This window comes from Eumetopias jubatus, unplaced genomic scaffold, assembly GCF_037043125.1.
Source record: "Eumetopias jubatus isolate StellerSeaLion01/CBP00866 unplaced genomic scaffold, mEumJub1_p1.0 scaffold_8, whole genome shotgun sequence".
Lineage (NCBI taxonomy): Eukaryota > Metazoa > Chordata > Mammalia > Carnivora > Otariidae > Eumetopias > Eumetopias jubatus.
Window position 1 is genome coordinate 55618997 of NW_028274814.1, and position 13685 is coordinate 55632681.

Here is a 13685-nt window from a genome sequence, read left to right on the forward strand (position 1 = left end):
ATAATTGCTAGTTAGGCTTTTTTTCTCAAAGTAATTTGGGATTGTTTTTACACAGGCTTTATTTTTTCACAGTTTTTTTCTTTTGTTTATTTCGCACATACTTGATGGAATCAAATAGAGGGCATATTATGTGTTGGATTTTAATTTGCCTTTAGAAGAAATTAGACTTTCTAAAATATAGTGGGAAGAAATTCAATTTTTTAAAATATAGTGGTAATACTAGACTTTCTAGAATATAGTGGGAATATAATAAATGAATGCAGCCTATTCCAAGTTTCTCATGTTTTGAGTTGAGGACATTTAGGAGTTGGCACTATTTAGGATTTCTTTTGTTAGAATGGTCCTAAATTATCTCTGATGCTGAAATTAACTGGAGAGACTGTTGGTACCAGGATTAATATATAGAGTTCTGTTAAATGACAACTTGCATTCTTATTTGTGAATGAGAACTGATTGTCTTTTCCCAGGTCTTAGCAGAGCTGGCTTAGATAGGAAGTTATGATTAGTGAGTATTGACCTGTACCCTTTTAGGAATACATTTAATTGTGTCAGTTTAGGTAATTTTTATTGGATAGTGAATTAAGAGCTAAGTAAATTAGGTGAGTCAAAGTGTAATGGATCAAAGTATTATAATGTTACTTAAAATTTTTTTCAACTTTACTATTGTTTGTCTTGAATAGTTACCACACTTTAGTGCATTTTCCAGAAATTAATGTCACATTGTAAGTACAGATAATCTTTAGGCCACATAATTTCCTATCAACCTCCCACCACTGTTGAGATAATACTGATATTAAAGTGGTTAAGGTCATTATGGTTTAAGTGAGTGGGTAACTATTTCCAGGGTTGCATTGATATTTAGATTGCATTATTGATCTTTAAAAAAAAAAACATGCAATCATATAAGCATCTCTAACATTTTAACTGGTGGTATTTGTGCATTGAAATTTCTTTTAAGAAATCTTTGCCATTGTCACAATATGTTGTAATGTGTCCATCTTTTGATTACTTAAATTTGATAAGTAAAGATTTGTCTTAATAGATTTGATTTTGACAACAGATGGTATATTAATGAACTTTGCCCGTCATATGGTATTTTCACCTTCTAATCCAGCCCAGCTCAGTGGTTAGGTTATTTTTGTAATATATTTTGTAATAGCCTTTTTCCCTTCTCACATATTTCAGATTTTTAGTGTGAACTATCAACTGAGTTGGTTTCCTATTTATTACAGAGTTGCCTTTTGTGAGCCAGTGCTTGATGTCACTTGGTATATGTCACTAAGATAGCATTTTGAGCCATGGCATGATGCTTTTTTAGTTTTTAGCTTTTTTAGCAACTATATATAGGATCATGGATTACTGGGCTTCTCTTAGTAGGTGTGGGAGAATTTCACATTCCTAAGTGTTGGATCCTACATGTTGAGGAGTTGGTACACAGCCTTATGAGAAAGTTTTTAGCCCTTTAAGGATCTGTAGAAAAAATGGAGATGCAGACTGAATGTATCATGTAATCACTGCAGCTATATTTACTTAATTGATATCAAAGAGCTAAGCATGAAGTCTTGGTATTTCTATAAGTATAAACTTGCTAAAATGAACCTCCCTGCCCCCATGCCATTTCTTGAATGCATATTCATAATTTTTAAGACTAATGCTGTTTTGACCACAGAAAGGAGGCCTGATCTTTGAAGGACATTAATTGCTGAACTACAAATGTTAAAGAATCAGCAGTGGAGAAAATACGTTCAAATTATTTTTTACATACCTGTCATTGGTACATAGACTTAAGCTTTCAGAATGAAAGTATGAATGAAACTTTGAAAACTAGACACAGCTATGTAACAGGAAATCTTGATCTGGTTTTGTGCTTAAAATAAAGTGGGTGTTGGCTGGGACTTTTTTTTTTGAATGGCCTCTTTGAAGGGAACTTTAAAAAAATCATTGTAACTGTTTTTAAGCATACAGTTCAGTGGCATTAAGTATATTCACATTGTTGTACAACCATCAACACTATCCATTTCCAGAATTTTTTCAGTATCTCAAAACAAATCTATACCCATTCAGCAGTAAATCCCTAATCCTCCCTTTCCCCAGCACCTAGTAACCACTATTGAACTTTGTCTTCATAACTTTGTTCTAGATACTTTATATATGTGGGAAACAGCTGATTTTCATGACATAATTTTATTTTTTTAGATTTTTTATTTCTCTTCTTTCTACCCCAAGTGTTAAACCGTCTTGATGGAACAGAAACAAATGAAAAAATTGGTACCTCGAGAGGATTTTATGCTTCTGATTATTAAAAGATGAGTTTTATTGGAGCAATAAGTTAGCAAGATCTAAATACTATATATATTTTTAAAGGTTCCATTTATTTATTTGACAGAGAGAGTGAAAGAGCAGCAGAGGGAGAGGGAGAAGCAGGCCCCCCTCCGAGCAGGGAGCCCGATGGGGGACTCGATCCCAGGACCCTGGGATCACGACCGGGCCGAAGGCAGACGCCCAACCGTCTGAGCCACCCAGGCGCCCTAAATACTATATTAATCCTGTTCTTTTTCTCATCCCATTCTGATTGTCACCCTGGGAAAATAAAACCATCATGTAACAGCTTAGAAACTTCTTCCCCCCCCCTTTAAGCTTTTTATGTTGCCATGTCACATGGACTGTAATTATATTTGGAGGCTGAAATTGGGTAGAGTAGCTTTTCCTGACCTTTTCATATATCAAAGTAGGTAGATTCTTCTATTTCAAAAGTTAAACTAACCACTTAAATACCAAATTAATGAATGTAACTTTTTTTTTTTTAAAGATTATTTAATTGGGGGCAGCACACAGGGAGCAGGAGAGAGTCTCAAGCAGACTCTGCTGAGCACAGAGCCTGATGAGGGCCTCGATCTCACGATTCTGAGATCACTACCTGAGCCCAACCCAAGAGTCAGATACTTAACCACCTCCACCACTCAGGCACCTGAAATGTACCTTTTAAAGAACATTTATGAAAGTGCTCTTATTTAAAATATAAAAACAAGCTTAAAAAAAAAGTTAACCTTTTTTGGTTAGGTATGGTAGAATTGTGTTCTTGGGTTCATACTTCGATGCATGACTGGATTTCAAAAACTGGACTGAACTATTTTACTAATCAAATTTCAAATTCCAGTATCCTCAATATACACTGAAGTCTTGGTAGGTGGGAAACTTCGTCTTGTAGGATTTCAGTGGTTCATCCATTAGTGTTCTCTTCTTTCTGTTTTAACTATTTCTCACTTTAAAAAACAGTTGCCAGAAAGAAATCTGTTTCTTTTTTTTTTTAAAGATTTTATTTATTTATTTGACAGACAGCGAGAGAGGGAACACAAGCAGGGGGAGCGGGAGAGGGAGAAGCAGGCTTCCCGCTGAGCAGGGAGCCCGATGTGGGGCTCGATCCCAGGACCCCAGGATCATGACCCGAGCCGAAGGCAGATGCCTAACGACTGAGCCACCCAGGCGCCCCAAGAAATCTGTTTCTTGATGCAGGAGTTATTTTACATGTGTCATTTTATTAAGTTCATTTTTGTATATGTTCTTGGGTGTTTGAGGGCAGAGGTCCCACGGGAGATTTGCGGGGGAGGGATGATATTCAAAGATTTGAATGAGATCAGTTACCTTTATATGCTATATAAAATGACATTTGTAGACAGTCAGGGTTAAATTGGAATGCTCCTAGAAGTGAAATCATTAGGAGGTCACTTTGAGTTTTGATTGCCTATCTGGTATCTCCTGAACACAACCTGAAATTGGTCATATCTTTTGTAATAAAGGAGAAATACTTAATTCTTGTAATTTGAGTGTTCCATTAAGTATTTTTGTCCTCTCTTTTATTAAATATCTTTTAATAGAGAAAATTGAAAATGTTCATTTAATGTGGCTAAAAATAATAAGATACAAAATATTATAGCTGTCATTTTAGGTCTTGGAAGAGCAAACTGAATTTGAGACAAAATAATTACATATAAAAATACTTTGTTTCTTTTCTGTTTGTTCAAATCTTGTAAAACAGTGAGCTGGGTTTTTTCCTGAGAAATATTAAAGCTTAAGGGATCCATGAAATCATCCAACCCTTTCCTGACTGTAGATGGTGTATCTTTTGCTTTATATAAAATCTTTCTGTATCATTTTACTGCAAAAGGAATCTAATTCCTTGGTAAACTAGCCCCTTTCCCTACCCCTCCATATAAATTATATTGCCTACTGGCTCTACTTAGAATATACTTGGCTGATTTTTTTAATTATTATTTTATTAAAGATTTTATTTATTTGACAGAGACACAGTGAGAGAGGGAACAGAAGCAGAGGAAATGGGAGAGGGAGGAGCAGGCTTCCCTCTGAGCAGGGAGCCCAATGTGGGGCTCGATCCCAGGACCCTGGGCCCATGACCTGAGCTGAAGGCAGACGCTTAACGACTGAGCCACCCAGACGCCCCGTACTTGGCTGGGTTTTAATTTACCTTACTACTAACTGAATTTTCCTTACACATACTTAGATTCTGTCACGTTGCGTTGTATTCTTTTGCAGTAGATTTTACAATTTACTTAAAATTTTGTTGGATTCATTTGTACACTTCCAAGTGTGAAATGTTAGTGGCCAGATAGGTTTAAGTGCATGTATCTTTATACTGTCACACAAACTGTCAAAAGAGTAAGCCATAAATACAGTCAGAAAAATACCCTTGTTACATTTGGTCAAAGAAACTGATGAAAGTGAAGGAGATTTACACTAGCCTTGGTCCCCAGGTTTGTACCATTCTTTTTAATTTGGGGCATTTTGGAGGCGTTCCCTTGAGGTAAAACTGACCTGTTCTGATAGTAATGAGGAAGGTTTTCCAGAAGACCTCTCAGCAGAAAGCCCAAACCTCCCTGTAACATTGAAATTTTAGACCTCTACATCTTTTAAGTTAGGTCGTTATAAATTTGAAGATTCTTTGGTAGTCCAGAAATATTCTTTTAATAACTGTGTGGGGTTTCTTTTCTTTTTTCTTAAGACAGTCTGGCAGAAAAGTTGGGTGGCAGTTATTTTGAGAAAGGACCGCCAGTGTCTATTATAAACCCAATTTTTCTGTTCAGTAGTCCTTCTGAGAGAACATATAATATATAATCTTGCATTTTCATCATATTTTGGAGTTAGCAAATGTGTGCTCACAGTGTTTGATGAAAAAGGAAATAGAGGTTTAGATAAGTATTCTTCCAGCATTGCTGCGAAGTGTGAAAGCTCTGGGTAGAATTCAGGTCATTTACTTTTGTGCTATTTCTGTTACTTTTCTTTTTTTAAAATATTTTATTTATATATTTGAGAGAGGGAAAGAGCACAAGCAGGGGGAGGAGCAGAGGGAGAGAGGGAATCTCTCAAGCAGACTCCATGCTGAGCGCACCCTGAGATCATGACCTGCTCCAAAATCAAGAGTTGGACACTTAAATGAGCCACCCAGGCGCCCCTATTTATATTACATCTAATAATAAACCTTATATAAGTCTGCCTATCATGAGATACTACACTATGTACCTCTGTGCCTCAGCATTCTAATTAATACAGCTAGATCTTAATTTGTTTTAAGATGGTATAGAGGAAGCATGACAGATTTTATTCTTGAATAATTCCTTTCACATTTGGATTGGATTCCTATGGTGTTTGGTTGGTTTTCAGGGTTAATTTTTACAATGAGAAAGTTTCTAAAAATTGGGTATGAAAACATTTTTCAGATACTGTGTATCTAAAAACTCACGTTAGAAGACCCTTTTGTCAGATTTTGAACTTTTTTTATTGAAGTGTCTTCCTAACATAGATTAGGAAAAAAATTCAGCTTTTAAAGAGTTTTGTGGTTTTTTTTTTTTTAAGATTTTATTTATTTATTTGACAGAGAGAGACAGCGAGAGAGGGAACACAAGCAGGGGGAGTGGGAGAGGGAGAAGCAGGCTTCCCACGGAGCAGGGAGCCTGATGTGGGGCTCGATCCCAGGACCCTGAGATCATGACCTGAGCCGAAGGCAGTCGCTCAACCAACTGAGCCACCCAGGCGCCTCAACAGTTTTGTGGTTTTTATGGATCCTTGGTGTGGTGTTGTGGTGCCTCTTTTGTCTTTGTGCAACTTTAGTGCTTCCTCTTCTCCTACCTCCCACGCCCAGGAATTATTTTCCGAATATTTCACCCCGTTATAGCTAAACATAGTTAACTTTGGTCTCTTTACACTTCATTTCCTATAAAATTCGTTAGGTTGAAGGTTATGGTTTTTCTTTGAACCTGAAGGTGTTTCTCTAATAATGTTACTAGACAATATTCCATGTAGAGTCTAGCCCATACCTACTCAGAGTGAAGGCTATTATCGAGTGGAATTACAGTCTGCTGTTGTCTCCATATTCATGTTTATTACCAGGGGAAAAATTAGAAGTCAGAGATTGTTGTTGCTCTCAAATGTAGTGGTTGGCTAATGTTAGATAGGGGCAGTGTTTGAGTATTTACCTTAATTGTTTGAAAGTAACTCAGCACAGAGCTTGCTTAAGAGTTAAGACAGCAGTCTTCACTGTTAAAAAAATCATTGCATAAATGACGTTAATTTTTTTTTCCAATTACTTGCTTTGAGGCATTTTTCTTTATGTGGTATGACTTGTGAGAGAATTGTAAACCAACCTCTGAGTCCTGTTTATTACTTGAATTGAATATTCAAGACTTAGAATGTAGTAGTCTTGAGTGAGGAAATTGATAGATAGCACTGATCATCTGCATGTGATTATTTTTTTTTTTTTAAAGATTTTTTATTTATTTATTTGAGAGAGAATGAGAGATAGCACGAGAGGGAAGAGGGTCAGAGGGAGAAGCAGACTCCCCGCCGAGCGGGGAGCCCGATGCAGGACTCGATCCCGGGACTCCAGGATCATGACCTGAGCCGAAGGCAGTCGCTTAACCAACTGAGCCACCCAGGCGCCCCACATCTGCATGTGATTAGTAAACATTATTGAATTAATTTCCACAAGATAATACGTATAGTTTTAAGAACTTCTTTCTTTTTTACACATTTATTTAAAAAGTAGCTTTTAATTCTGGGAACTTCAGGAATCATTTTATAAACCTACACTAGGGTCGGGGATTTTAGGTATGAAGGAGGAAATGTTAGGATTTCTATATCTGTTTAACTAAAAGTAACTAACAGAAATTAGCCAATCTGTACAGGAGTCAGGATATGTATCCAAACAGTGTGTCAAACAGCAAAAGCAGTATTGCCTTGTTAGACCTATCTGATATAAAATGGTTTTGGTTTTCAGTAAAAAAGTTATTTTAGGCTGTTGATTTTTCTAGGCTTTAAAAAAAGTTTATTTTAAACTGTTTAATGATTGCTTCTTCAGTTCTGTAAGTTTATTCTTTTCTACATAAAGTCTTCAAAATGTTCTTTTTATAATTGCTCTTAGAAAAGAGCAGAGCCTATAAATGATTCTTTGAAGGTTATGATTACAGTGGATTCGTACTTTTACTGATGTTGGGGGACAGTTTTCAGTGTTCAGTTTGATGGAAATATAATGTTAGAAAACTGATCTCTCATTAGTGGGAAGATGATAAAGATTAGATTGTTAGTTGTTAGATTAATACTTTCCAAGCCCAGTTATACTCAATTACGTGAATCCAGGAATGTGGATCTATCATGGATGATAGGACAGTTTATGCCCATTGCTTTTGCAATTGTATTAATTTAATATTTTGTATTAGATTTTGCTTCATAATCAAGATAATTAGAAATAATTTTTAATGAATAGAACATTGTAAAATTGAGTATTAGTATGTATGTGAGAATAAGGAATCAAGAGCAGAAAAATTTAATTTGGTAATTTAATTGCTTTACTAATTTTTTAAGTTCATCTTTAAAAATTAATATTTGATTATTTTGATTTATTTTTATTGTTTCTTTATACCCTTGTATTTTCCTGATATTTATGATTAATACATGCTTGTTCCCTCATGTAGTAAATATAAAAATAATGGTGTATAGTCCTGGTTCCTTAGGGATATATTGTTAATATTTTGTATATTTCCTTCTCAGTGACACTTTGGGATTGGTTTGTCAGTCCCCATTTAAGGAATTGGACAGCAGCCTTAAGGGGAAAAGGTTAAAACCATGCCTCTCATACTGGAAGTTCAAAACTTTAAGCATTTTGACTGACTCATACATTAATGGCTCTTTTTGTCAATTAAAGACTTGCAACGTGTTCATTTGAATTTACAAGGAATAAAACTCTGTTGAAATGAGTGATGAAAATTATTATGGCTCTTCTTTTAACAGGTATTTGTTTGCTTATGGAAAGGTTGCAAAGTGTATAACACTCCGTCAACCAGTCAGAGTTGGTTACAGAGGCATATGCTGACACACAGTGGAGACAAACCTTTCAAGGTAAGTAAGCATATGTGAGTTGTTTTAACTTTTAGTTGATGTATTTCTTAATGGGCATACTTTTGCCCTTCTTAAAATTAAAAATAAGTTCTTGTTTAGACATTCCTGTGGATACATGGAATTTAAAAAATAGGTGGAGATAAAGATAAATTAATCCAATTCTTAAAATTTGGAGAACAGAAAAAAAGTGAGTTTAGGGTCTTCAAAATAGCTAATGAGCAGACCAATGTGAATACATGTCTTTAAAATTGGTGGCATTTAATACTTTGTGCTCTTTGTTTTTTCACTGCCATAGGTTTCAGTCTTTTTATTAGCAAACAACACTGATTATTATACAAAAAAGTGAACTTGTACAACATTAAGGGGTTTGTTTTCACTAGTTTTGAGATCATATTACTGAGCTTTGTTGTAAATTACTGTGTCAAATAGGTGTATTCTGAGAAATTGTATGAAGAGCAAGTGTCTATAAAAACCATTTTTCTATTTATCTTCATTCAAAATTGAACAAAATATTTTGGTTTTTAATTATGGAAAGCATATACCATAGAGGTTAAAAGTTTATGTTTAGAGAAGTTTAATAGTTGTTAAACTCATAATCTACTGGTATGTAAATACTGTGCCAGAAACTTTCCTTGGGTTTCATTATAGAAGGAGATAATTCTTGTGGAGCTGCTTTTTAAAAATTACTCCGTTTTCTTTTGGGAAAGACAATCTTTAACAAGTTAAAAAAAAATAATAGCTTATATTGAGAAATATTGCCCCATTTTCTTGTTCCTTCTTCGCCAAATATGTATCACTGTTAGTAGTTTCTAGCGAATTCTTCTAGTATTTCTTTATGAAAGTATAAGCAGGTAAATATGTAGTTTCATTCTCCTTTCTTACACGTAATCTAGTGAACTGTACACTGTCTATACCTTATTTTTGTAAATTTCTCATTTTGTTTTATTTTAAAGATTTTATTTATTTGAGAGAGAGTGCATGATTGGCAAGGAGGGGTAGAGGGAGAGGGAGAAGCAGATTCCCCATTGAGCAGGGAGCCGGACGCAGGGCTCAATCCCAGGACCCCAGGATCATGACCTGAGCCAAAGGCAGATGCTTATCTGACTGAGCCACCCAGGTGCCCCTGAGCTTTTTATTTTAAAGCAGTTTTAGGTTTACAGTAATATTATAAAGATTACAGAGCTCCCTTATACCCTATACCAAGTTTCCCCCACTGTTAATATCTTTGTTGCATGTATGTGTACCTTGTTCTTTTACTTTATGCTAGAGATCTTTCTATATTTGTTCATAGAGAATGTTCTTTCAGTTTATTTAACCAAACTTGTATAAACACTTGGGTTATTTCTAGTCTTTGGCTATTTTAAATAGTGCTGCAGTGATAGATCTTTGACCATAATGTCATTTTGTACATGTATAATTATATATGTAGGAAAAATTCCTAAAAATGATAAGAGAGGGTGGACCAAAGGTTATGTAAGTATTGGTGATTTTGATAAATATTGCCAAATTGACCACCCTAGGGGTTGTGTCCTCATCATCATTAGAGCATCTGCCTTCTCAATAGCACTACTAAGAAGGTGGTGTCAAATTTTTGGATTTTTGCCAGTCTAATAGATGAGAAATTGCATCCTAATGTAGTTTGAGTTTACTTTTCTTTCATTATGAGGGAATTTGGGCATCTTTTCATATGTTTAACTATTTGGGTTTCTTTTTCTTTTCTTTTTTTTTTTTTTAATAAGGTGATTTGTTAGGTTTTTTTTTTTTTAAAGATTTTATTTATTTATTTGAGAGAGAGAGAATGAGAGATAGAGAGCACGAGAGGGAAGAGGGTCAGAGGGAGGAGCAGATTCCCTGCCGAGCAGGGAGCCCGATGTGGGACTCGATCCCGGGACTCCGGGATCATGACCTGAGCCGAAGGCAGTCGCTTAACCAACTGAGCCACCCAGGCGCCTGATCTGGGACAGTTTTTAAACTTCCCATCTAAGGTGTAGCTGGTAAGAATAGTTACCTCATAGAGCTGTACAATATGTATCCAATAAATGTAGGAGCTTTTTGTTTTTAAAGTAGAAGAATCATTTACTTTCTCGTGTGTATTTCCATACATTTTTATTTAGAGAAGCAATCCTGCTGGGGTTGATTATGATGTGCAGATTCATTTCAGATGCATTTTTTTCTCCCAAATCCTCTTTTTAGAAATGGTAGAAGATTGCCATTGGAGAGGGGGAAACAAATTGTCTTTAAAAGACAGAAGTTAAGGGGAATGATTTAGTGAGGGATTGTTCTATAAGTCATAGGCATCGTTTAATTAATTTATTTATTGATTTTTTTTTAAAAGATTGTATTTATTTGTCAGAGAGAGAGTGAGCACAAGCAGGGGGAGCGGCAGGCAGAGGAAGAGGGAGAAGCAGGCTTCCTGCTCAGCAGGAAGCACAATGTGGGACTCCATCCCAGGACTCTGGGATCATGACCTGAGCTGAAGGCTGACGCTTAACCAACTGAGCCACCCAGGCATCCCCATAGGAGTTATTTAAATCCAGAAAACATTTATTGATATCTCCAGTACATGGCGGTGTGCTAGGCACCTTGGAAGCAAGGTGAATAAGAAAGCCAGGACTCAGCTCTTCAGGGAACTTAACATTTCTTCAGATGTATACAGATCTAAATAGATTTAAGTAATGAAATTTTTTTTTTAAAGATTTTATTTATTTATTTGACACAGAGAGAGAGGGAGGGAGAGAGCACAAGCAGGGGGAGCGGCAGGCAGAGGGAGAAGCAGGCTTCCTGCATGAGCAGGGAGCCCGATGTGGGGCTCGATCCCAGGACCCTGGGATCATGGCCTGAGCTGAAGGCAGCGGTTTAACCAACTGAGCCACCCAGGCGCCCCTAAGTAATGAAATGTTTTAAATGCTTTAATAGTGACCTTTGAAAGGTTCTCTGGAAACAGGGATTAGGGATCAATTAAAAATACTATAAGGACTGGGAAGAGTAGTAGAAAGTAAGTGGGAGTCAACTATAGAGAGAGGGTCATGAGGTGATGATATTTGAGGGATTCTCTTGTTTTGAAAAAATATTTTAGTTATAATGTACAATGAAGTGTCTAAAGTATCCTTAAGTGTTCGTTTGTTTCATATGTGTGTATGCACCCGTGCCACCACCACCCTGATGAAAAATACTTTCAGTAAAATGGAATTTCTTAATTCCCTTTCCAGTCTGTTCTTCTGTCCTCTCATCTCCCCTGGCTCTATTATGATTTCAGTCAATCTGGCTTAGTTCTGGTTGTAGCATTTTATTTAACCTAATTTCTCTTGGCTGTTTACCTTATAAGTGGAATTACCAAGTCATAGAATAGGGCATTTTTAGCTTTGGAAACTACAACTCTTACCCAAATTGCTTGTATCATTTTACATTCACACCGGCAGTGAATTAGAGTTTTAGTTGCTCTATATCTTGGTATTATCAGTCTTTTAATTTTAGCCATTCTGGTAGATCTGTAGTGGTATCTCATTTTGGCTTTAATTGTACTTCCCTGATGAGAAATGAGGTGTTGAGCACATTTTCATGTGTTTATGGCTATTTGAATTTCCTGTTTTGGGGAAGTGCCTTTTTAAGCCTTTTCCTCTTATTTTATTGAATGGCTTGTCTCTCTCTCCTTTTTTTTTTTTAAATAACATGAGCATTTATTTTAATTTAATTTTTTTTTAAGATTTTATTTATTCATTTGACAGAGATAACAGTGAGGGAACACAAGCAGGGGGAGTGGGAGAGGGAGAAGCAGGCTTCCCGCTGAGCGGGGAGCCCAGTGTGGGGCTCAATCCCAGGACCGTTGGGATCATGACCTGAGCTGAAGGCAGATACTTAACGACTGAGCCACCCAGGTGTCCCTGGCTTGTCTTTTATTATATATATTTTTAATATATTTTGGATATAATTTCTTTGTCATCTATATGTATTGCAAATACCTTCTCCCAATCTGTCTTTGGTTTCCTATTTTGTTTATTTGTTTATTTATTTTAAAGATTTTATTTATTTCTTTGACAGAGAGACAGCGAGAGAGGGAACACAAGCAGGGGGAGTGGGAGAGGGAGAAGCAGGCTCCCCACTGAGCAGGGAGCCCGATGCGGGACTCGATCCCAGGACCCTGGGATCATGACCCGAGCCGAAGGCAGACGCTTAACGACTGAGCCACCCAGGTGCCCCTTGTTTATTTTTTTTTTTAAGTAATCTCTACACCCAGTGTGGGGCTCAAACTCACAACCCAGAGATCAAGAGTCACGTGCTCCACCAACTGAGCCAGCCAGGCACTCCTGTCTTTGGTTTTCTAATGGGATCTTTTGAAGAATAGTTTCTAATTTCAGTGAAACCTAATTTACCAACTTTTTTTTTTTAAATAATGCTTTTTGTATTCTGTTTTAAGAAATTTTTGCCTACCCTTAGTATATGAAGATGAGGGTTGGGGCGCCTGGATGGCTCAGTTGGTTAAGTGTCTGCCTTCGGCGCAGGTCATGATTTCAGGGTCCTGGGATTGAGTCCCGCATTGGGCTCCCTGCTCAGCCGGGAGCCTGCTTCTCCCTCTCCCTCTGCCCCTCCCCCTGCTTGTACTTTCTCTCTCTCTCTCTTTCTCTCTTTCAAATAAAATCCTAAAAAAAAAAAAGATGAGGTTATTATAGAAAATCTAAGAGTTTTGTGTTAATGGTTGTAGGGAAATCATTTGAGGCTAATATTTAAATATAATTTGCATACTATAAGGTTTACCAAGTGTACGGTTCAGCAGTTTTTTAGTGTATTCATAGTGTTCTGCAACCATCACCACTATTTACTTACAGAATTAAGAGCTTTTGAGAGAAAGAAAAGGAAGCGTAAAAGAATGAGTGGACTATTTAGGGAGTAGCATTTCTTTCTTCTTATTTTTTTAAGATTTACTTATTAGAGAGCAAGAGCGTGTAGGGGGGAGGGGCAGAGGAGAAGGGAGAGAGAGAATCTCAAGCATCTCTCCCCACTGAGTGTGGAGCACTCTGCAGGGCTCCATCCCATAATCCTGAGATAGGACCGGAGTCGAAATCAATTGTCGGACACCTAACCGACTGAGCTACTCAGGTGTCCGTGAGTAGCATGTTTCGTATATGTATGTGATGTTTTATTGTGACAGTTTGAAATATTTTTAGAACTATTTCTGTAGCTTGGTGAGCTTGGACTATCTAGAAATTAAATGTATAAGCAGTTGACTTCAAAAAGTTTTTCATATTGACTGTTACAGTATTGTGTAATGGATAAGGGGAACG

General features: G+C 36.6%; 1 protein-coding gene across 1 annotated transcript in view; it reads left to right on the forward strand.

Moving 5' to 3' along the window:
* The window catches only part of AEBP2 (AE binding protein 2), a 68660-nt gene that overhangs the window by 23279 nt on the left and 31696 nt on the right, over window positions 1-13685 (forward strand). Inside the window, exon 3 of the mRNA XM_088025932.1 lies at window positions 8299-8406. Coding sequence (XP_087882058.1) covers window positions 8299-8406 — 108 coding nt within the window. The remainder of the gene's footprint in view (window positions 1-8298; window positions 8407-13685) is intronic.